The 24,418-nt window shown below is 42.8% G+C and overlaps 1 protein-coding gene across 1 annotated transcript in view; it reads right to left on the reverse strand.

Annotated features, from left to right (window-relative positions):
• Positions 1 to 323: 323 nt before the first annotated feature.
• Positions 324 to 24,418, reverse strand: part of LOC134983860 (gastrula zinc finger protein XlCGF57.1-like) — a 72,799-nt gene continuing 48,704 nt past the window's right edge. The window contains exon 4 of the mRNA XM_063949480.1: positions 324 to 1,982. Coding sequence (XP_063805550.1) covers positions 517 to 1,982 — 1,466 coding nt within the window. The 3' untranslated portion in view covers positions 324 to 516. The remainder of the gene's footprint in view (positions 1,983 to 24,418) is intronic.

Raw genomic sequence — 24,418 nt, forward strand, 5'->3', positions numbered from 1 at the left:
CTACTTGTGAAGGTCTCTAGAGTGGAGGCCTCTTGGACTGTGCAAGGCAGTGAGTTCCATGGTCAGGGCTGCAAAACTAAAAGTTCAACCCTTAAATGAATGACAGAGGATTCTTGGTACTGCTGGTAACAGTTCTTCATCTTTAGAAGTAAGCAAGCAGGGCAGTAAGGAGGCAGAAGCTGCTTCTAGTACCTTGGACCATGTAATGCTGGGCTGGCATCATCCACCCCTGGCGCTCAGCTAGACAACCATTTAGGATTGGTATTAGGTTCTCAGTACATGGAGTAAAAAGCAGGTAATCAGCATAGCAGTGGTAGACCAGGCCATGATGTCTGATTATATAACCCATGGTAGCATGTATATTTTATAAAGCATAGGAGATAGGATTGACCCTTGAGGAACATGCACGACAGTGATAATTATACTCCAGAAGATTTAAATGGTTCCGTGCTTGGGTAATGTCTAATATGTTCAACAAGAGCAGATTTATTTATCTCTCAGCATGAAAATGGAGTCTCACTTGTGAAATCGCTGATGTTTAACAAGAACTGATTTCCATGCAAAACATTTCCCACACTCAGAACAGGAGTACGGCTTCTCACCTGTGTGACTTCTCTGATGTGTAACAAGATATGATTTCGATGCAAAACATTTCCCACACTCAGAACAGGAATATGGCTTCTCACCTGTGTGACTTTTCTGATGTGTAACAAGATATGATTTCGATGTAAAACATTTCCCACACTGAGAACAGGAATACGGCTTCTCATCTGTGTGACTTCTCTGATGTGTAACAAGATTTGATTTCAATGCAAAACATTTCCCACACTCAGAACAGAAGTACGGCTTCTCATCTGTGTGACTTCTCTGATGTGTAACAAGATTTGATTTACATGCAAAACATTTCCCACACTCAGAACAGGAATATGGCTTCTCACCTGTGTGACTTCTCTGATGTGTAACAAGATCTGATTTACGTGGAAAACATTTCCCACACTCAGCACAGGTATATGGCTTCTCACCTGTGTGACTTTTCTGATGTATAACAAGACCTGATTTCAATGCAAAACATTTCCCACACTCAGCACAGGAATATGGCTTCTCACCTGTGTGACTTTTCTGATGTGTAACAAGTTTTGATTTATATGCAAAACATTTCCCACACTCAAAACAGGAATATGGCTCCTCACCTGTGTGACTCTTCTGATGTGTAACAAGATATGATTTCGATGCAAAACATTTCCCACACTCAGAACAGGAATATGGCTTCTCACCTCTGTGACTTTTCTGATGTGTAACAAGATATGATTTCGATGCAAAACATTTCCCACACTGAGAACAGGAATATGGCTTCTCACCTGTGTGATTCCTCTGATGTGTAACAAGATTTGATATCGATGCAAAACATTTCCCACACTCAGAACAGAAGTACGGCTTCTCATCTGTGTGACTTCTCTGATGTGTAACAATATTTGATTTCCATGCAAAACATTTCCCACACTCAGAACAGGAATATGGCTTCTCACCTGTGTGACTTCTCTGATGTTTAACAAGTTCTGATTTCCGTGGAAAACATTTCCTACACTCAGAACAGGAATATGATTTCTCACCTGTGTGACTCCTCTGATGTACAACAAGATCTGATTTGTATTTAAAACATTTCCCACACTCAGAACATATCAGTGGCCTCTCACCTGCCTTAGCTGGCTGATGGGTAATACGCTTTGTGTTCTGTGTAAAACATTTGGCATCTATAGAACACGGAAACACTGTATCTACTCTCAGAGCTGTAACAGATGCACCAATATCAGAGTGATCAGGAGAACATTTCTCAGGATCAGGGGGATCAGCTGATAGAGCTGGATGTTTAATTGCGGTAATGGGGTTAGCTCCTGGAGAATCCTGTCTACTGTCATCTTTTATGTCACAATCCGGGGATAACATTAGATGTCCTTCTGTGATATTCCTGCTTGTGTGTCCATCTGCTGGAAATAAAATACATTAAAATATAAAATGACCCAGGGTGTTACAGATTACAATATATAATTCTATAACTGACATTTTTTTACCTGTAATCATTAAAAAACAAAAAACTAGGATGCTTAGAATGGAGCTTGATCATGTGGGATTACTAGAGGTGACACAGACGCTTGTGTGGGATTACTAGAGGTGACACGGACGCTTGTGTGGGATTACTAGAGGTGACACAGACGCTTGTGTGGGATTACTAGAGGTGACACGGACGCTTGTGTGGGATAACTAGAGGTGACATGGACGCTCACGCGGGATTACTAGAGGTGACACGGACGCTCATGTGGGATTACAAGAGGTGACGCTTCTCTGAATCTACCTACTCTTCGCTACCTCTTTCAGTTGGAGTACCGCAAGGCTCAGTCTTGGGTCCTCTGCTTTTCTCTATCTATACCTCATCTCTTGGCAAACTAATCAGCTCTTTTGGTTTTCAGTATCATCTGTACGCAGATGATACTCAAATCTACCTATCCTCCCCTGACTTGTCCCTATCTGTACTGGACCGTGTCACTGAATGCCTTTCTGCCATCTCATCCTGGATGACATCTCGCCACCTCAAACTTAATATTTCAAAGACAGAGTTAATTATATTTCCACCGGCCAATAGTAGGTACCAACCTGATATCTCTATCACTGTTGAAAACTTGACTATCTACCCTACCCCACAAGCTCGCTGCCTAGGTGTCATCCTTGACTCTGATCTGTCCTTTGTTCCCCACATTCAATCTGTCTCAAGATCATGTTACATGCATCTAAAAAACATATCCAAAATACGACCATACCTTACACAAGACACTGCTAAAACTCTAATCCACGCTCTCATTATCTCCCGCATTGATTATTGCAATAGTCTCCTAACTGGTCTTCCCAAAACAAGACTCTCACCACTACAATCCATTCTGAATGCAGCGGCGAGGCTCATCTTCCTCGCTAGACGTTCATCGTCTGCAGATCCACTCTGTCAGTCCCTCCATTGGTTACCTGTACTCTACCACATTCAATATAAAAATAAGAATTTACTCACCGGTAATTCTATTTCTCGTAGTCCGTAGTGGATGCTGGGGACTCCGTCAGGACCATGGGGATAGCGTCTCCGCAGGAGACATGGCACAAAAATTAAAAGTTTGACCACTAGGTGGTGTGCACTGGCTCCTCCCCCTATGACCCTCCTCCAAGCCTCAGTTAGGATACTGTGCCCGGACGAGCGTACAAAATAAGGAAGGATTTTGAATCCCGGGTAAGACTCATACCAGCCACACCAATCACACTGTACAACTTGTGATCTGAACCCAGTTAACAGCATGATAACAGAGGAGCCTCTGAAAAGATGGCTCACAACAATAATAACCCGATTTTTGTAACAATAACTATGTACAAGTATTGCAGGCAATCCGCACTTGGGATGGGCGCCCAGCATCCACTACGGACTACGAGAAATAGAATTACCGGTGAGTAAATTCTTATTTTCTCTGATGTCCTAAGTGGATGCTGGGGACTCCGTCAGGACCATGGGGATTATACCAAAGCTCCCAAACGGGCGGGAGAGTGCGGATGACTCTGCAGCACCGAATGAGAGAACTCCAGGTCCTCCTTAGCCAGGGTATCAAATTTGTAGAATTTTACAAACGTGTTCTCCCCTGACCACGTAGCTGCTCGGCAGAGTTGTAATGCCGAGACACCTCGGGCAGCCGCCCAAGATGAGCCCACCTTCCTTGTGGAGTGGGCATTTACAGATTTAGGCTGTGGCAGGCCTGCCACAGAATGCGCAAGTTGAATTGTGCTACAAATCCAATGAGCAATCGTCTGCTTAGACGCAGGAGCACCAAGCTTGTTGGGTGCATACAGTATAAACAGCGAGTCAGACTTTCTGACTCCAGCCGTCCTTGAAATATATATTTTTAAGGCTCTGACAACGTCCAACAACTTGGAGTCCTCCAAGTCGCTAGTAGCCGCAGGCACCACAATAGGTTGGTTCAGGTGAAACGCTGAAACCACCTTAGGGAGAAACTGAGGACGCGTCCGCAGTTCTGCCCTGTCCAAATGGAAAATCAGATATGGGCTTTTGTACGATAAAGCCGCCAACTCTGACACTCTCCTGGCCGAAGCCAGGGCCAGTAGCATGGTCACTTTCCATGTAAGATATTTCAAATCCACCGATTTGAGTGGCTCAAACCAATGGGATTTGAGGAATTCTAAAACTACGTTGAGATCCCACGGTGCCACTGGAGGCATAACCGGGGGCTGTATATGTAGTACTCCTTTGACAAAAGTTTGGACTTCAGGAACTGAAGCCAATTCTTTCTGGAAGAAAATCGACAGGGCCGAAATTTGAACCCTAATGGACCCCAATTTGAGGCCCATAGACAATCCTGTTTGCAGGAAATGTAGGAATCGACCCAGTTGAAATTCCTCCATCGGGGCCCTCCTGGCCTCACACCACGCAACATATTTTCTCCAAATGCGGTGATAATGCTGTGCGGTCACTTCCTTCCTGGCTTTAATCAGGGTAGGGATGACTTCCTCTGGAATGCCTTTTTCCTTCAGGATCCGGCGTTCAACCGCCATGCCGTCAAACGCAGCCGCGGTAAGTCTTGGAATAGACAAGGTCACTGCTGAAGCAGGTCCCTTCTTAGAGGTAGGGGCCATGGATCTTCCGTGAGCATCTCCTGAAGTTCCGGGTACCAAGTCCTTCTTGGCCAATCCGGAGCCACGAGTATCGTTCTTACTCCTCTTATATTTATGTGAAGAGACGTCTCCAGGCTTGACCACACGCCCTGGAAGTTTCTTCCCTGTGTGACCGCTCCCCAGCCTCTCAGGCTGGCATCCGTGGTCACCAGGACCCAGTCCTGTATGCCGAATCTGCGGCCCTCTAACAGATGAGCACTCTGCAACCACCATAGCAGAGACACCCTTGTCCTTGGAGACAGGGTTATCCGCTGATGCATCTGCAGATGCGACCCGGACCATTTGTCCAGCAGATCCCACTGAAAAATTTGTGCGTGGAATCTGCCGAATGGAATTTCTTCGTAAGAAGCCACCATTTTCCCCAGGACTCTTGTGCATTGATGCACAGACACTTTTCCTGGTTTTAGGAGGTTCCTGACAAGTTCGGATAACTCCCTGGCTTTCTCCTCCGGAAGAAACACCTTTTTCTGAACAGTGTCCAGAATCATCCCTAGGAACAGCAGACGTGTCGTCGGGATCAGCTGGGATTTTGGAAAATTCAGAATCCACCCGTGCTGTTGTAGCACTACTTGGGTTAGTGCTACACCGACCTCTAGCTGTTCTCTGGACCTTGCCCTTATCAGGAGATCGTCCAAGTAAGGGATAATTAATACGCCTTTTCTTCGAAGAAGAAGCATCATTTCGGCCATTACCTTGGTAAAGACCCGGGGTGCCGTGGACAATCCAAACGGCAGCGTCTGAAACTGATAATGACAGTTTTGTACCACGAACCTGAGGTACCCTTGGTGTGAAGGGCAAATTGGGACATGGAGGTAAGCATCCTTGATGTCCAAGGACACCATAAAGTCCCCTTCTTCCAGATTCGCTATCACTGCTCTGAGTGACTCCATCTTGAACTTGAACTTTTGTATGTACATGTTCAAAGACTTCAGATTTAGAATAGGTCTTACCGAGCCGTCCGGCTTCGGTACCACAAACAGTGTGGAATAATACCTCTTTCCCTGTTGTAAAAGGGGTACCTTGACTATCACCTGCTGAGAATGCAGCTTGTGAATGGATTCCAATACCGTCGCCCTGTCGGAGGGAGACGTTGGTAAAGCAGACTTCAGGAACCGGCGAGGGGGAGACGTCTCGAATTCCAACCTGTAACCCTGAGATACTACCTGCAGGATCCAAGGGTCCACTTGCGAGTGAGCCCACTGCGCGCTGAAATTCTTGAGGCGACCCCCCACCGCACCTGAGTCCGCTTGTAAGGTCCCAGCGTCATGCTGAGGACTTTGCAGAAGCGGGGGAGGGCTTCTGCTCCTGGGAGGGAGCTGCTTGCTGCAGTCTCTTACCCTTTCCTTTGCCTCGGGGCAGATATGAATGTCCTTTTGCCCGCTTATTCTTATGGGAACGAAAGGACTGCGGCTGAAAAGACGGTGTCTTTTCTGCTGGGAGGTGACCTGAGGTAAAAGGTGGATTTTCCGGCTGTTGCCGTGGCCACCAAGTCCGATAGACCGACCCCAAATAACTCCTCCCCTTTATACGGCAATACTTCCATATGCCGTTTGGAATCCGCATCGCCTGACCACTGTCGCGTCCATAAACTTCTTCTGGCAGAAATGGACAGCGCACTTACCCTTGATGCCAGAGTGCAAATATCCCTCTGTGCATCTCGCATATAAAGAAATGCATCCTTTAAATGCTCTATAGTCAATAAAATATTGTTCCTATCCAGGGTATCAATATTTTCAGTCAGTGACTCCGACCAAGCCACCCCAGCACTGCACATCCACGCTGATGCGATAGCTGGTCGCAGTAAAACACCAGTATGTGTGTATATACTTTTTAGGGTATTTTCCAGCCTCCTATCAGCTGGGTCTTTGAGGGCGGCCGTTTCTGGAGACGGTAACGCCACTTGTTTTGATAAGCGTGTGAGCGCCTTATCTACCCTAGGGGGTGTTTCCCAGCGCGCCCTAACCTCTGGCGGGAAAGGGTATAATGCCAATAACTTCTTTGAAATTAGCAGTTTTTTATCGGGGGTAACCCACGCTTCATCACACACCTCATTTAATTCATCTGATTCAGGAAAAACTACAGGTAGTTTTTTCACACCCCACATAATACCCCTTTTTGTGGTACTTGCAGCATCAGATATATGCAAAGCCTCCTTCATTGCCGTGATCATATAACGTGTGGCCCTACTGGAAAATACGTTTGTTTCTTCACCGTCGACACTGGAGTCAGTGTCCGTGTCGGTGTCTGTGTCGACCGACTGAGGTAATGGGCGTTTTACAGCCCCTGACGGTGTTTGAGACGCCTGGACAGGCACCAATTGGTTTGCCGGCCGTCTCATGTCGTCAACCGACTTTTGCAGCGTGCTGACACTATCACGTAATTCCATAAACAAAGCCATCCATTCCGGTGTCGACTCCCTAGGGGGTGACATCACCATTACAGGCAATTGCTCCGCCTCCACGCCAACATCGTCCTCATACATGTCGACACACACGTACCGACACACAGCAGACACACAGGGAATGCTCTGATAGAAGACAGGACCCCACTAGCCCTTTGGGGAGACAGAGGGAGAGTTTGCCAGCACACACCCAAGCGCTATAATATACAGGGACAACCTTAATATAAGTGTGTTCCCTTTATAGCTGCTTAAATATTATAATTATCGCCAAAAGTGCCCCCCCTCTCTGATTTTACCCTGTTTCTGTAGTGCAGTGCAGGGGAGAGCCTGGGAGCCTTCCTACCAGCGGAGCTGTGTGGGTAAAATGGCGCTGTGTGCTGAGGAGATAGGCCCCGCCCCCTTTTCGGCGGGCTCTTCTCCCGTTTTTTTCTGGATTCCTGGCAGGGGTTAAATACATCCATATAGCCCAGGGGCTATATGTGATGTATTTTTAGCCAGCTTAGGTATCTACATTGCTGCCCAGGGCCCCCCCACCCCCAGCGCCCTGCACCCTCAGTGACCGCTGGTGTGAAGTGTGCTGAGAGCAATGGCGCACAGCTGCAGTGCTGTGCGCTACCTTAAGAAGACTGGGAAGTCTTCAGCCGCCGATTCCTGGACCTCTTCTGTCTTCAGCATCTGCAAGGGGGCCGGCGGCGCGGCTCCGGTGACCCATCCAGGCTGTACCTGTGATCGTCCCTCTGGAGCTAGTGTCCAGTAGCCTAAGAAGCCAATCCATCCTGCACGCAGGTGAGTTCACTTCTTCTCCCCTAAGTCCCGCGTTGCAGTGAGCCTGTTGCCAGCAGGACTCACTGAAAATAAAAAACCTAACATAGGAGAGCCACCTAGATTGCACCCTGCTCGGTCGGGCACAAAAACCTAACTGAGGCTTGGAGGAGGGTCATAGGGGGAGGAGCCAGTGCACACCACCTAGTGGTCAAACTTTTAATTTTTGTGCCCTGTCTCCTGCGGAGCCGCTATCCCCATGGTCCTGACGGAGTCCCCAGCATCCACTTAGGACGTCAGAGAAATACTTTTACTCACACACAAGGCCATTAACCAAACTACACCAACGTACATCACTTCGCTTATCACAAAATATCTCCCAACCCGACCTCTGCGCTCTTCACAAGACCTGCGTCTCTCATCCACACTCATTACTCGCTCCCACTCACGACTGCAGGACTTTCATCGGGCTGCACCCACTCTGTGGAATGCCCTACCACGCACAATAAGACTCTCCTCTAGTCTCCAAACCTTCAAGCGTTCCCTCAAAACTCACCTCTTTAGGCAAGCGTATCAAATTCCTGAACCGCCCACATAACTTTCATAAACCTTCCTATCAAATTACATCCACTCTGTACAGTCCACACATATCCTCACATGTCTTCTCATTCTATGCAATACATAGCACCTTTCCTTGTGTACATATGCCTATTTCCCTATAGATTGTAAGCTTGCGAGCAGGGCCTTCCTACCTCTATGACTGTTATCACCCAGTTTGTTATTATTTCAAATTGTAAAGCGCAACGGAATTTGCTGCGCTATATAAGAAACTGTTAATAAATAAATAAATAGGTGACACGGACGCTCATGTGGGATTACTAGAGGTGACATGGGCACTCATGTGGGATTACTAGAGGCGACATGGACGCTCATGTCTGATTACTAGATGTGACATGGATGCTCATGTGGGATTACTAGAGGTGACATGGACGCTCATGTCTGATTACTAGATGTGACATGGATGCTCATGAGGGATTACTAGAGGTGACATGGACGCTCATGTGGGATTACTAGAGGTGACATGGACGCTCATGTGGGATTACTAGAGGTGAGATGGACGCTCATGTGGGATTACTAGAGGTGAGATGGACGCTCATGTGGGATTACTAGAGGTGACATGGATGCTCATGTGGGATTACTAGAGAGGACATGGACTGTCATGTGGGATTACTAGAGGTGACACGGACGCTTGTGTGGGATGACTAGAGGTGATATGGACGCTCATGTGGGATTACTAGAAGTGACATGGACGCTCATGTGGGATTACTAGAGGTGACATGGACAATCATGTGGGATTACTAGAGGCGACATGGACGCTCATGTGGGATTACTAGAGGCGACGTGGACGCTCACGTGGGATTACTAGAGGTGACACAGACGTTCATGTGGGATTACTAGAGGTGACATGGACAATCATGTGGAATTACTAGAGGTGACATGGACGCTCACGTGGGATTATTAGAGGTGACGTGGACGCTCACGTGGGATTACTAGAGGTGACGTGGACGCTCACGTGGGATTACTAGAGGTGACACAGACGTTCATGTGGGATTACTAGAGGTGACATGGACAATCATGTGGAATTACTAGAGGTGACATGGACGCTCATGTGGGATTACTAGAGGTGACATGGGCTTTGCAATAATAAAACAGCAAAGAAGAGAAAGTGCTGTCCTGTTTGCGCACTAAAATAATATATAACCTTTATTAAGTACAGTAAAGTATGTAAGATAAATGAGTGATATATAAAACACAAAAGTAAATGTATAAAGGTGAATAAAGTAATAAAAAAAACAAGTGTATTTGTTATTAAACAGCGGCATGTATATTATATTGGGTGATAACTGATTCAGTGCTGGTAATCCTGGTCAGTAAGAATACAGTATATTAATATATTACACCCATACGAGGATGGGATAAATTACACATTCAATAATATTGTGGCAGCGTTTGCTCCAGCGGAAATCTCAATGTAACATCATACTGTATGTATAAACACTTTATGGGGGGGGATTCAGTTCATCGCAAAAAATTCCCTATCCATTTAGCCGCAAATAGTGGTGAAAATTCTCCATAGGTTTTACTGCAAGTTTTTTTATTTTGCGCACAAATGTCTGCGCACTGAGCAGTTGTGCGGTGTTAGGAGGAACTCGTATAAAAAGGCTTTTTAAATGTTTCCTACTGTATTGTCTTACTGACCTATAGTTTCTTACTGTATTCTCTTACTGACCTATAGTTTCTTACTATATTGTGTTTTTGACATATAGTTTATTACTGTATTGTCGTATTGACCTAGTTTCCTAATGTATTATCTTACTGACCTATAGTTTCCTTCCATATTGTCTTACTGACCTATAGCCTCTTACTGAATTGTCTTACTGACCTATAGTTTCCTAATGTATTATCTTACTGACCTATAGTTTCCTTCCATATTGTCTTACTGACCTATAGCCTCTTACTGTATTGCCTTACTGACCTATAGTTTCTTACTGTATTGTCTTACTGACCTATAGTTTCCTACTGTATTGTCTTACTGACCTATAGTTTCTTACTCTACTGTCTTACTGACCTATAGTTTCCTACTGTATTGCCTTACTGACCTATAGTTTCTTACTGTATTGTCTTACTGACCTATAGTTTCTTACTATATTGTGTTTCTGACCTATAGTTTCTTACTGAATTGTCTTACTGACCTATAGTTTCCTACTGTATTGTCTTACTGACCTAGTTTCTGACTGTATTGACTTATTGACCTATAGTTTCCTACTATATTGTCTTACTGACCTATAGTTTCCTACTGTATTGTCTTACTGACCTATAGTTTCCTACTGTATTGTTTTACTGACCTTCAGTTTCCTACTGTATTGTCTTACTGACCTAGTTTTCTTCTTTATTGACCTAGTTTCCTTCTTTATTGTCATACTGACCTATAGTTTCTTAATGTATTGTCATACTGACCTATAGTTTCTTAATGTATTGTCTTACTGACCTATAGTTTCCAGGAGAAAAAAAGAAGAATTTGAAATGCCCTATAGTGGTGCAACCAATCTTATATTAAAATATAACTTTTATTGAAATATATATTAAGACCAGCGAATATTAAAAGGAAAGTTGAATAGTGTAAATAGAGAAGAAATCGTGTTTTAAAATGAAAATGCTGCGCACTAGAGGTCACCAGATTCGCTCATATATTGCTAACAAAATCTATAGATGGTCAAGAGTAGAGTTCTCAAACTCGGTCCTCAGGACCCCACACAGTGCATGTTTTACAGGTAACCCAGCAGGTGCACAGGTGTATTAATTACTCACTGACACATTTATAAAGGTCCACAGGTGGAGGTAATATGTCACTTGTGATGCTGTGAGGAGACCTGGAAAACATGCACTGTGTGGGGTCCTGAGGACAGAGTTTGAGAACCTCTGGTCAAGAGTGTATCAGAAATATTTCATATGTGTTATATTTCACATATTAGACAACTAAGAAGGCTCCAAGAATAGGTGTCCCACAATTATATATATTCCTTCCCAGGATTCCAAATATAGGAGCGTTGAAGTCAGATTCCAGATGTCACCATATATAACGGTAATGGTTTGCTATACGTCATGCTGAAATATCTCTCAATAAACTAATCAAAATACTAAATGTGTACTGTGTCTCTCTATATCTCAGAGTTAATATACAAGCTCTGTTATAAGGTCTCAATAACACCTGTGTGTTCCAGTGGCGTGCAGTGAGGTCAGTGGCTGGTGAGGCATGCCCACTAAAGCCACCGCTATGGCCGCTGCCAGAGGCGAGTTTAGACCTCATGGAGCCCTAAGCAACACACGGATTTGGGGCCCCCTTCCTCGTACAATCCATAGCACTATATCATGTCATCACAGCCCCTGGCTGTGCCTGCTGTGCTTGTGTCTCCTTCCTGCACTACAGCAGTAGGGGGCAGATTCTGGAGCCTCCTCTCGGACAGCATGGGGACAGACTCTGCTCACCTCCATTCTCCTCCAGCAGCAGCAGGTCTCCCAACAGCTGCGCTGCTGCTTGAGGTGGAGGCTGGAGACAAGTAGAGTCATCCCTGGCCAGCAGTACCAGTCTAGGAATGGGCTCTACCTGGCGCAGTTTAAGAACAGGCTGCAGGCCGGGAGGGTTGGGGGGGGGTTGTTGGGACCCAGCACATCGGGATGACGCTGTCGGTATTCTGACCATCGTTATCTCAATCGCCAGGATTCTGATACCATCCCTCACAGTGGTCGAAGTGGAATTTTGAAGTTGGGATATGGAAAAGTGAAGGTTGCAATTATGTGCGCGCCGAAGGCACATGCGCTCCGGATAAGGCAGCGTGGCCACTCACAAAGGGCGCGTGTCCTTCCATGTAGTTTACCACACCATATACCCCACAATAGTAGAACCCCTTATACTGTCTAGTACTGGTGCCCATTTCACATTATACCACACAGTATATGCGGAAATTCACATTATAGCACACTGAATGAGCCGAAATTCACATTATAGCACACTGAATGAGATGAAATTCACATTATAGCACACTGAATGAGCCGAAATTCACATTATAGCACACCGAATGATCCGATATTCACATTGTAGCACACAGAATGAGCCGACATTCACATTGTAGCACACAGAATGAGCTGAAATTCATATTGTAGCACACTGAATGAGCCGAAATTCACATTATAGCACACTGAATGAGATTTAATTCACATTGTAGCACACAGAATGAGCCGACATTCACATTGTAGCACACTGAATGATCCGATATTCAAATTGTAGCTCACTGAATGAGCTGAAATTCATATTGTAGCACACAGAATGATCCAATATTCACATTGTAGCACACAGAATGAGCCGACATTCACATTGTAGCACACTGAATGAGCTGAAATTCACATTGTAGCACACTGACTGATCCAATATTCACATTGTAGCACACTGAATGATCCGATATTCACATTGTAGCACACTGAATGATCCGATATTCACATTGTAGCACACTGAATGAGCCGAAATTCACATTGTAGCACACTGAATGAGCTGAAATTCACATTGTAGCACACAGAATGAGCCGACATTCACATTGTAGCACACTGAATGATCCGATATTCACATTGTAGCACACTGAATGAGCCAAAATTCTTATTGTAGCACACTGAATGAGCCGAAATTCACATTGTAGCACACTGACTGATCCAATATTCACATTGTAGCACACTGAATGATCCAATATTCACATTGTAGCACACTGAATGAGCTACAATTCACATTGTAGCACACTGAATGATCCGTCATTCACACTGTAGCACACAATGATCCGACATTCACACTGTAGCTCACTGAATGATCCAATATTCATTGTAGCACACTGAATGAGCTGAAATTCACATTGTAGCACACTGAATGATCCGACATTCACACTGTAGCTCACTGAATGATCCAATATTCACATTATAGCACACCGACTGAGCTGAAATTCACATTGTAGCACACAGAATGATCCAATATTCACATTGTAGCACACTGAATGAGCCGAAATTCACATTGTAGCACACTGACTGAGCCGAAATTCACATTGTAGCACACTGAATGATCCGATATTCACATTGTAGCACACTGAATGATCCAATATTCACATTGTAGCACACCGACTGAGCTGAAATTCACATTGTAGCACACTGAATGATCCAATATTCACATTGTAGCACACCGACTGAGCTGAAATTCACATTGTAGCACACTGAATGATCCGATATTCACATTGTAGCACACAGAATGAGCCGACATTCATATTGTAGCACACTGAATGATCCGATATTCACATTGTAGCACACTGAATGATCCGATATTCACATTGTAGCACACTGAATGAGCCGAAATTCACATTGTAGAACACTGAATGATCCGATATTCACATTGTAGCACACTGAATGATCCGATATTCACATTGTAGCACACTGAATGATCCGATATTCACATTGTAGCACACTGAATGAGCCGAAATTCACATTGTAGAACACAGAATGAGCCGACATTCACATTGCAGCACACTGAATGATCCGATATTCACATTGTAGCACACTGAATGAGCTGAAATTCACATTGTAGCACACTGAATGATCCGATATTCACATTGTAGCACACTGACTGATCCAATATTCACATTGTAGCACACTGAATGATCCAATATTCACATTGTAGCACACTGAATGAGCCGAAATTCACATTGTAGCACACTGACTGATCCAATATTCACATTGTAGCACACTGAATGAGCTGAAATTCACATTGTAGCACACCGACTGAGCTGAAATTCACATTGTAGCACACTGAATGAGCCGAAATTCACATTGTAGCTCACTGACTGAGCCGAAATTCACATTGTAGCACACAGAATGAGCCGACATTCATATTGTAGCACACTGAATGATCCGATATTCACATTGTAGCACACAGAATGAGCCGACATTCACATTGTAGCACACTGAATGAGCCGATATTCAAATTGTAGCTCACTGAATGAGCTGAAATTCATATTGTAGCACACTGAATGATCCGATATTCACATTGTAGCACACAGAATGAGCCGACATTCACATTGTAGCACACAGAATGAGCCGACATTCACACTGTAGCACACTGAATGAGCTGAAATTCACATTGTAGCACACTGACTGATCCAATATTCACATTGTAGCACACTGAATGATCCGATATTCACATTGTAGCACACTGAATGATCCGATATTCACATTGTAGCACACTGAATGATCCGATATTCACATTGTAGCACACTGAATGAGCCAAAATTCTTATTGTAGCACACTGAATGAGCCGAAATTCACATTGTAGCACACTGACTGATCCAATATTCACATTGTAGCACACTGAATGATCCAATATTCACATTGTAGCACACTGAATGAGCTGAAATTCACATTGTAGCACACTGAATGATCCGTCATTCACACTGTAGCACACTGAATGATCCGACATTCACACTGTAGCTCACTGAATGATCCAATATTCATTGTAGCACACTGAATGAGCTGAAATTCACATTGTAGCACACTGAATGATCCGACATTCACACTGTAGCTCACTGAATGATCCAATATTCACATTATAGCACACCGACTGAGCTGAAATTCACATTGTAGCACACAGAATGATCCAATATTCACATTGTAGCACACTGAATGAGCCGAAATTCACATTGTAGCACACTGACTGAGCCGAAATTCACATTGTAGCACACTGAATGATCCGATATTCACATTGTAGCACACTGAATGATCCAATATTCACATTGTAGCACACCGACTGAGCTGAAATTCACATTGTAGCACACTGAATGATCCAATATTCACATTGTAGCACACCGACTGAGCTGAAATTCACATTGTAGCACACTGAATGATCCGATATTCACATTGTAGCACACAGAATGAGCCGACATTCACATTGTAGCACACTGAATGATCCGATATTCACATTGTAGCACACTGAATGATCCGATATTCACATTGTAGCACACTGAATGAGCCGAAATTCACATTGTAGAACACTGAATGAGCTGAAATTCACATTGCAGCACACAGAATGAGCCGACATTCACATTGCAGCACACTGAATGATCCGATATTCACATTGTAGCACACTGACTGATCCAATATTCACATTGTAGCACACTGAATGATCCAATATTCACATTGTAGCACACTGAATGAGCCGAAATTCACATTGTAGCACACTGACTGATCCAATATTCACATTGTAGCACACTGAATGAGCTGAAATTCACATTGTAGCACACCGACTGAGCTGAAATTCACATTGTAGCACACTGAATGAGCCGAAATTCACATTGTAGCTCACTGACTGAGCCGAAATTCACATTGTAGCACACAGAATGAGCCGACATTCATATTGTAGCACACTGAATGATCCGATATTCACATTGTAGCACACAGAATGAGCCGACATTCACATTGTAGCACACTGAATGATCCGATATTCAAATTGTAGCTCACTGAATGAGCTGAAATTCATATTGCAGCACACAGAATGATCCAATATTCACATTGTAGCACACAGAATGAGCCGACATTCACATTGTAGCACACTGAATGACCTGAAATTCACATTGTAGCACACTGACTGATCCAATATTCACATTGTAGCACACTGAATGATCCGATATTCACATTGTAGCACACTGAATGATCCGATATTCACATTGTAGCACACTGAATGATCCGATATTCACATTGTAGCACACTGAATGAGCCGAAATTCACATTGTAGCACACTGAATGAGCTGAAATTCACATTGTAGCACACAGAATGAGCCGACATTCACATTGTAGCACACTGAATGATCCGATATTCACATTGTAGCACACTGAATGAGCCAAAATTCTTATTGTAGCACACTGAATGAGCCGAAATTCACATTGTAGCACACTGACTGATCCAATATTCACATTGTAGCACACTGAATGATCCAAAATTCACATTGTAGCACACTGAATGAGCTGAAATTCACATTGTAGCACACTGAATGATCCGACATTCACACTGTAGCACACTGAATGATCCGACATTCACACTGTAGCTCACTGAATGATCCAATATTCATTGTAGCACACTGAATGAGCTGAAATTCACATTGTAGCACACTGAATGATCCGACATTCACACTGTAGCTCACTGAATGATCCAATATTCACATTATAGCACACCGACTGAGCTGAAATTCACATTGTAGCACACTGACTGAGCCGACATTCACATTGTAGCACACTGAATGATCCGATATTCACATTGTAGCACACTGAATGATCCAATATTCACATTGTAGCACACCGACTGAGCTGAAATTCACATTGTAGCACACTGAATGATCCAATATTCACATTGTAGCACACCGACTGAGCTGAAATTCACATTGTAGCACACTGAATGATCCAATATTCACATTGTAGCACACCGACTGAGCTGAAATTCATATTGTAGCACACTGAATGATCCAATATTCACATTGTAGCACACAGAATGACCCGACATTCATATTGTAGCACACTGAATGATCCAATATTCACATTGCAGCACACAGAATGAGCCGACATTCACATTGCAGCACACTGAATGATCCGATATTCACATTGTAGCACACTGAATGAGCTGAAATTCACATTGTAGCACACTGAATGATCCGATATTCACATTGTAGCACACTGACTGATCCAATATTCACATTGTAGCACACTGAATGATCCAATATTCACATTGTAGCACACTGAATGAGCTGAAATTCACATTGTAGCACACCGACTGAGCTGAAATTCACATTGTAGCACACTGACTGATCCAATATTCACATTGTAGCACACTGAATGAGCTGAAATTCACATTGTAGCACACCGACTGAGCTGAAATTCACATTGTAGCACACTGACTGAGCCGAAAATCACATTGTAGCACACAGAATGAGCCGACATTCATATTGTAGCACACTGAATGATCCGATATTCACATTGTAGCACACCGACTGAGCTGAAATTCACATTGTAGCACACTGACTGAGCTGAAATTCATATTGTAGCACACTGAATGAGCCGAAATTCACATTATAGCACACTGAATGAGATTTAATTCACATTGTAGCACACAGAATGAGCCGACATTCACATTGTAGCACACTGAATGATCCGATATTCAAATTGTAGCTCACTGAATGAGCTGAAATTCATATTGTAGCACACAGAATGATCCAATATTCACATTGTAGCACACAGAATGAGCCGACATTCACATTGTAGCACACTGACTGAGCTGAAATTCACATTGTAGCACACTGACTGATCCAATATTCACATTGTAGCACACTGAATGATCCGATATTCACATTGTAGCACACTGAATGATCCGATATTCACATTGTAGCACACTGAATGATCCGATATTCACATTGTAGCACACTGAATGAGCCGACATTCACATTGTAGCACACTGAATGATCCGATATTCACATTGTAGCACACTGAATGAGCCAAAATTCTTATTGTAGCACACTGACTGATCCAATATTCACATTGTAGCACACTGAATGATCCAATATTCACATTGTAGCACACTGAATGAGCTGAAATTCACATTGTAGCACACTGAATGATCCGACATTCACACTGTAGCACACTGAATGATCCGACATTCACACTGTAGCTCACTGAATGATCCAATATTCATTGTAGCACACTGAATGAGCTGAAATTCACATTGTAGCACACTGAATGATCCGACATTCACACTGTAGCTCACTGAATGATCCAATATTCACATTATAGCACACCGACTGAGCTGAAATTCACATTGTAGCACACCGACTGAGCCGACATTCACATTGTAGCACACAGAATGATCCAATATTCACATTGTAGCACACTGAATGAGCCGAAATTCACATTGTAGCACACTGACTGAGCCGAAATTCACATTGTAGCACACTGAATGATCCGATATTCACATTGTAGCACACTGAATGATCCAATATTCACATTGTAGCACACCGACTGAGCTGAAATTCACATTGTAGCACACTGAATGATCCAATATTCACATTGTAGCACACCGACTGAGCTGAAATTCACATTGTAGCACACTGAATGATCCAATATTCACATTGTAGCACACCGACTGAGCTGAAATTCATATTGTAGCACACTGAATGATCCAATATTCACATTGTAGCACACAGAATGAGCAGACATTCATATTGTAGCACACTGAATGATCTGATATTCACATTGTAGCACACTGAATGATCCGATATTCACATTGTAGCACACTGAATGAGCCGAAATTCACATTGTAGAACACTGAATGAGCTGAAATTCACATTGCAGCACACAGAATGAGCCGACATTCACATTGCAGCACACTGAATGATCCGATATTCACATTGTAGCACACTGAATGAGCTGAAATTCACATTGTAGCACACTGACTGATCCAATATTCACATTGTAGCACACTGAATGATCCAATATTCACATTGTAGCACACTGAATGAGCTGAAATTCACATTGTAGCACACCGACTGAGCTGAAATTCACATTGTAGCACACTGACTGATCCAATATTCACATTGTAGCACACTGAATGAGCTGAAATTCACATTGTAGCACACCGACTGAGCTGAAATTCACATTGTAGCACACTGAATGAGCCGAAATTCACATTGTAGCTCACTGACTGAGCCGAAATTCACATTGTAGCACACAGAATGAGCCGACATTCATATTGTAGCACACTGAATGATCCGATATTCACATTGTAGCACACCGACTGAGCTGAAATTCACATTGTAGCACACTGACTGAGCTGAAATTAATATTGTAGCACACTGAATGAGCCGAAATTCACATTATAGCACACTGAATGAGATTTAATTCACATTGTAGCACACAGAATGAGCCAACATTCACATTGTAGCACACAGAATGAGCCGACATTCACATTGTAGCACACTGAATGATCCGATATTCAAATTGTAGCTCACTGAATGAGCTGAAATTCATATTGTAGCACACAGAATGATCCAATATTCACATTGTAGCACACAGAATGAGCCGACATTCACATTGTAGCACACTGACTGAGCTGAAATTCACATTGTAGCACACTGACTGATCCAATATTCACATTGTAGCACACTGAATGATCCGATATTCACATTGTAGCACACTGAATGATCCGATATTCACATTGTAGCACACTGAATGAGCCGAAATTCACATTGTAGCACACTGAATGAGCTGAAATTCACATTGTAGCACACAGAATGAGCCGACATTCACATTGTAGCACACTGAATGATCCGATATTCACATTGTAGCACACTGAATGAGCCAAAATTCTCATTGTAGCACACTGACTGATCCAATATTCACATTGTAGCACACTGAATGATCCAATATTCACATTGTAGCACACTGAATGAGCCAAAATTCTTATTGTAGCACACTGACTGATCCAATATTCACATTGTAGCACACTGAATGATCCGATATTCACATTGTAGCACACTGAATGATCCGATATTCACATTGTAGCACACTGAATGAGCCGAAATTCACATTGTAGCACACTGACTGATCCAATATTCACATTGTAGCACACTGAATGAGCTGAAATTCACATTGTAGCACACTGAATGATCCGACATTCACACTGTAGCACACTGAATGATCCGACATTCACACTGTAGCTCACTGAATGATCCAATATTCATTGTAGCACACTGAATGAGCTGAAATTCACATTGTAGCACACTGAATGAGCCGACATTCACACTGTAGCTCACTGAATGATCCAATATTCACATTATAGCACACCGACTGAGCTGAAATTCACATTGTAGCACACCGACTGAGCCGACATTCACATTGTAGCACACAGAATGATCCAATATTCACATTGTAGCACACTGAATGAGCCGAAATTCACATTGTAGCACACTGACTGAGCCGAAATTCACATTGTAGCACACTGAATGAGCCGAAATTCACATTATAGCACACTGAATGATCCAATATTCACATTGTAGCACACTGAATGAGCCAAAATTCACATTGTAGCACACTGACTGAGCCGAAATTCACATTGTAGCACACTGAATGATCCGATATTCACATTGTAGCACACTGAATGATCCAATATTCACATTGTAGCACACCGACTGAGCTGAAATTCACATTGTAGCACACTGAATGATCCAATATTCACATTGTAGCACACCGACTGAGCTGAAATTCACATTGTAGCACACTGAATGATCCGATATTCACATTGTAGCACACAGAATGATCCGACATTCATATTGTAGCACACTGAATGATCCGATATTCACATTGTAGCACACTGAATGAGCCGAAATTCACATTGTAGAACACTGAATGAGCTGAAATTCACATTGCAGCACACAGAATGAGCTGAAATTCACATTGTAGCACACTGAATGATCCGATATTCACATTGTAGCACACTGACTGATCCAATATTCACATTGTAGCACACTGAATGATCCAATATTCACATTGTAGCACACTGAATGAGCCGAAATTCACATTGTAGCACACTGACTGATCCAATATTCACATTGTAGCACACTGAATGAGCTGAAATTCACATTGTAGCACACCGACTGAGCTGAAATTCACATTGTAGCACACTGAATGAGCCGAAATTCACATTGTAGCTCACTGAATGATCCGATATTCACATTGTAGCACACAGAATGAGCCGACATTCACATTGTAGCACACTGAATGATCCGATATTCAAATTGTAGCTCACTGAATGAGCTGAAATTCATATTGTAGCACACAGAATGATCCAATATTCACATTGTAGCACACAGAATGAGCCGACATTCACATTGTAGCACACTGAATGAGCCGAAATTCACATTGTAGCACACTGACTGATCCAATATTCACATTGTAGCACACTGAATGATCCGATATTCACATTGTAGCACACTGAATGAGCCGAAATTCACATTGTAGAACACTGAATGAGCTGAAATTCACATTGCAGCACACAGAATGAGCCGACATTCACATTGCAGCACACTGAATGATCCGATATTCACATTGTAGCACACTGAATGAGCTGAAATTCACATTGTAGCACACTGAATGATCCGACATTCACACTGTAGCTCACTGAATGATCCAATATTCACATTATAGCACACCGACTGAGCTGAAATTCACATTGTAGCACACCGACTGAGCCGACATTCACATTGTAGCACACAGAATGATCCAATATTCACATTGTAGCACACTGAATGAGCCGAAATTCACATTGTAGCACACTGACTGAGCCGAAATTCACATTGTAGCACACTGAATGAGCCGAAATTCACATTATAGCACACTGAATGATCCAATATTCACATTGTAGCACACTGACTGAGCCGAAATTCACATTGTAGCACACTGAATGAGCCGAAATTCACATTGTAGCACACTGACTGATCCAATATTCACATTGTAGCACACTGAATGAGCTGAAATTCACATTGTAGCACACCGACTGAGCTGAAATTCACATTGTAGCACACTGAATGAGCCGAAATTCACATTGTAGCTCACTGAATGATCCGATATTCACATTGTAGCACACAGAATGAGCCGACATTCACATTGTAGCACACTGAATGATCCGATATTCACATTGTAGCTCACTGAATGAGCTGAAATTCATATTGTAGCACACAGAATGATCCAATATTCACATTGTAGCACACAGAATGAGCCGACATTCACATTGTAGCACACTGAATGAGCCGAAATTCACATTGTAGCACACTGACTGATCCAATATTCACATTGTAGCACACTGAATGATCCGATATTCACATTGTAGCACACTGAATGAGCCGAAATTCACATTGTAGAACACTGAATGAGCTGAAATTCACATTGCAGCACACAGAATGAGCCGACATTCACATTGCAGCACACTGAATGATCCGATATTCACATTGTAGCACACTGAATGAGCCGAAATTCACATTGTAGCACACTGACTGAGCCGAAATTCACATTGTAGCACACTGAATGAGCCGAAATTCACATTATAGCACACTGAATGATCCAATATTCACATTGTAGCACACTGACTGAGCCGAAATTCACATTGTAGCACACTGAATGAGCCGAAATTCACATTGTAGCACACTGACTGATCCAATATTCACATTGTAGCACACTGAATGAGCTGAAATTCACATTGTAGCACACCGACTGAGCTGAAATTCACATTGTAGCACACTGAATGAGCCGAAATTCACATTGTAGCTCACTGAATGATCCGATATTCACATTGTAGCACACAGAATGAGCCGACATTCACATTGTAGCACACTGAATGATCCGATATTCACATTGTAGCTCACTGAATGAGCTGAAATTCATATTGTAGCACACAGAATGATCCAATATTCACATTGTAGCACACAGAATGAGCCGACATTCACATTGTAGCACACTGAATGAGCCGAAATTCACATTGTAGCACACTGACTGATCCAATATTCACATTGTAGCACACTGAATGATCCGATATTCACATTGTAGCACACTGAATGAGCCGAAATTCACATTGTAGAACACTGAATGAGCTGAAATTCACATTGCAGCACACAGAATGAGCCGACATTCACATTGCAGCACACTGAATGATCCGATATTCACATTGTAGCACACTGAATGAGCTGAAATTCACATTGTAGCACACTGAATGATCCGATATTCACATTGTAGCACACTGACTGAGCCGAAATTCACATTGTAGCACACTGAATGAGCTGAAATTCACATTGTAGCACACTGAATGATCCGATATTCACATTGTAGCACACTGACTGATCCAATATTCACATTGTAGCACACTGAATGATCCAATATTCACATTGTAGCACACTGAATGAGCTGAAATTCACATTGTAGCACACCGACTGAGCTGAAATTCACATTGTAGCACACTGACTGATCCAATATTCACATTGTAGCACACTGAATGAGCCGAAATTCACATTGTAGCTCACTGACTGAGCCGAAATTCACATTGTAGCACACAGAATGAGCCGACATTCATATTGTAGCACACTGAATGATCCGATATTCACATTGTAGCACACCGACTGAGCTGAAATTCACATTGTAGCACACTGACTGAGCTACAAAATTAAACAGTTTGAAAATGTAGAAATTACTAAAATAATATAAAGCATAAACTTAGGACACAGAATATGTGTCAGAAATATCTTCTTTATATTATTGTAATGAAATCGTTAATGACAGGGGAGAATGACAGGGGAGGCACTGCCTCCCCTGACTGCACGTCGCTGGTGTGTTCTCTCAGGCTTCATGAGCAGTGTTGTATCCACTGAAATAGGAGCATAAGAAACATTCAGATACAAATGTATCCACTAAAGAGAAACAATTGTTCAGCTCTGACAGTATCCAATCTTTCAGTTGTCACAAGGTTTTATCATAGCATCACTATGGCTCATTGAGAGCTGTGACAATTAATGACAATAAGTGGTCAGAAATCTTATAACAGGATATTGCTGTACACCATATTCATTCCCTTAAGTTCCTTATACTCAGATATATGTTAATGATCTAAGATCATAAGAGTAGTTTATTCCTCTATGTTATAATAGAAATGTTGAGGGCTCAGCATATTCTTATATGAATGTAGGCTCAAAATATTAATTTAAACATAGTTCATTAATGTATCATGTTATGCCTTCAGGGTGTGTGTAATAGTGAATCTTACACCTGGTACCTACATATATTAGGCGCCCTCTGCTGCCCTTTTATTTAGGAGGGTTACATATATTCAGTGAATATATAACACTTGCTGTAAATGGATCTATGATCACTATAGAG

The sequence above is a fragment of the Pseudophryne corroboree genome (genome assembly GCF_028390025.1).
Source record: "Pseudophryne corroboree isolate aPseCor3 chromosome 3 unlocalized genomic scaffold, aPseCor3.hap2 SUPER_3_unloc_27, whole genome shotgun sequence".
Lineage (NCBI taxonomy): Eukaryota > Metazoa > Chordata > Amphibia > Anura > Myobatrachidae > Pseudophryne > Pseudophryne corroboree.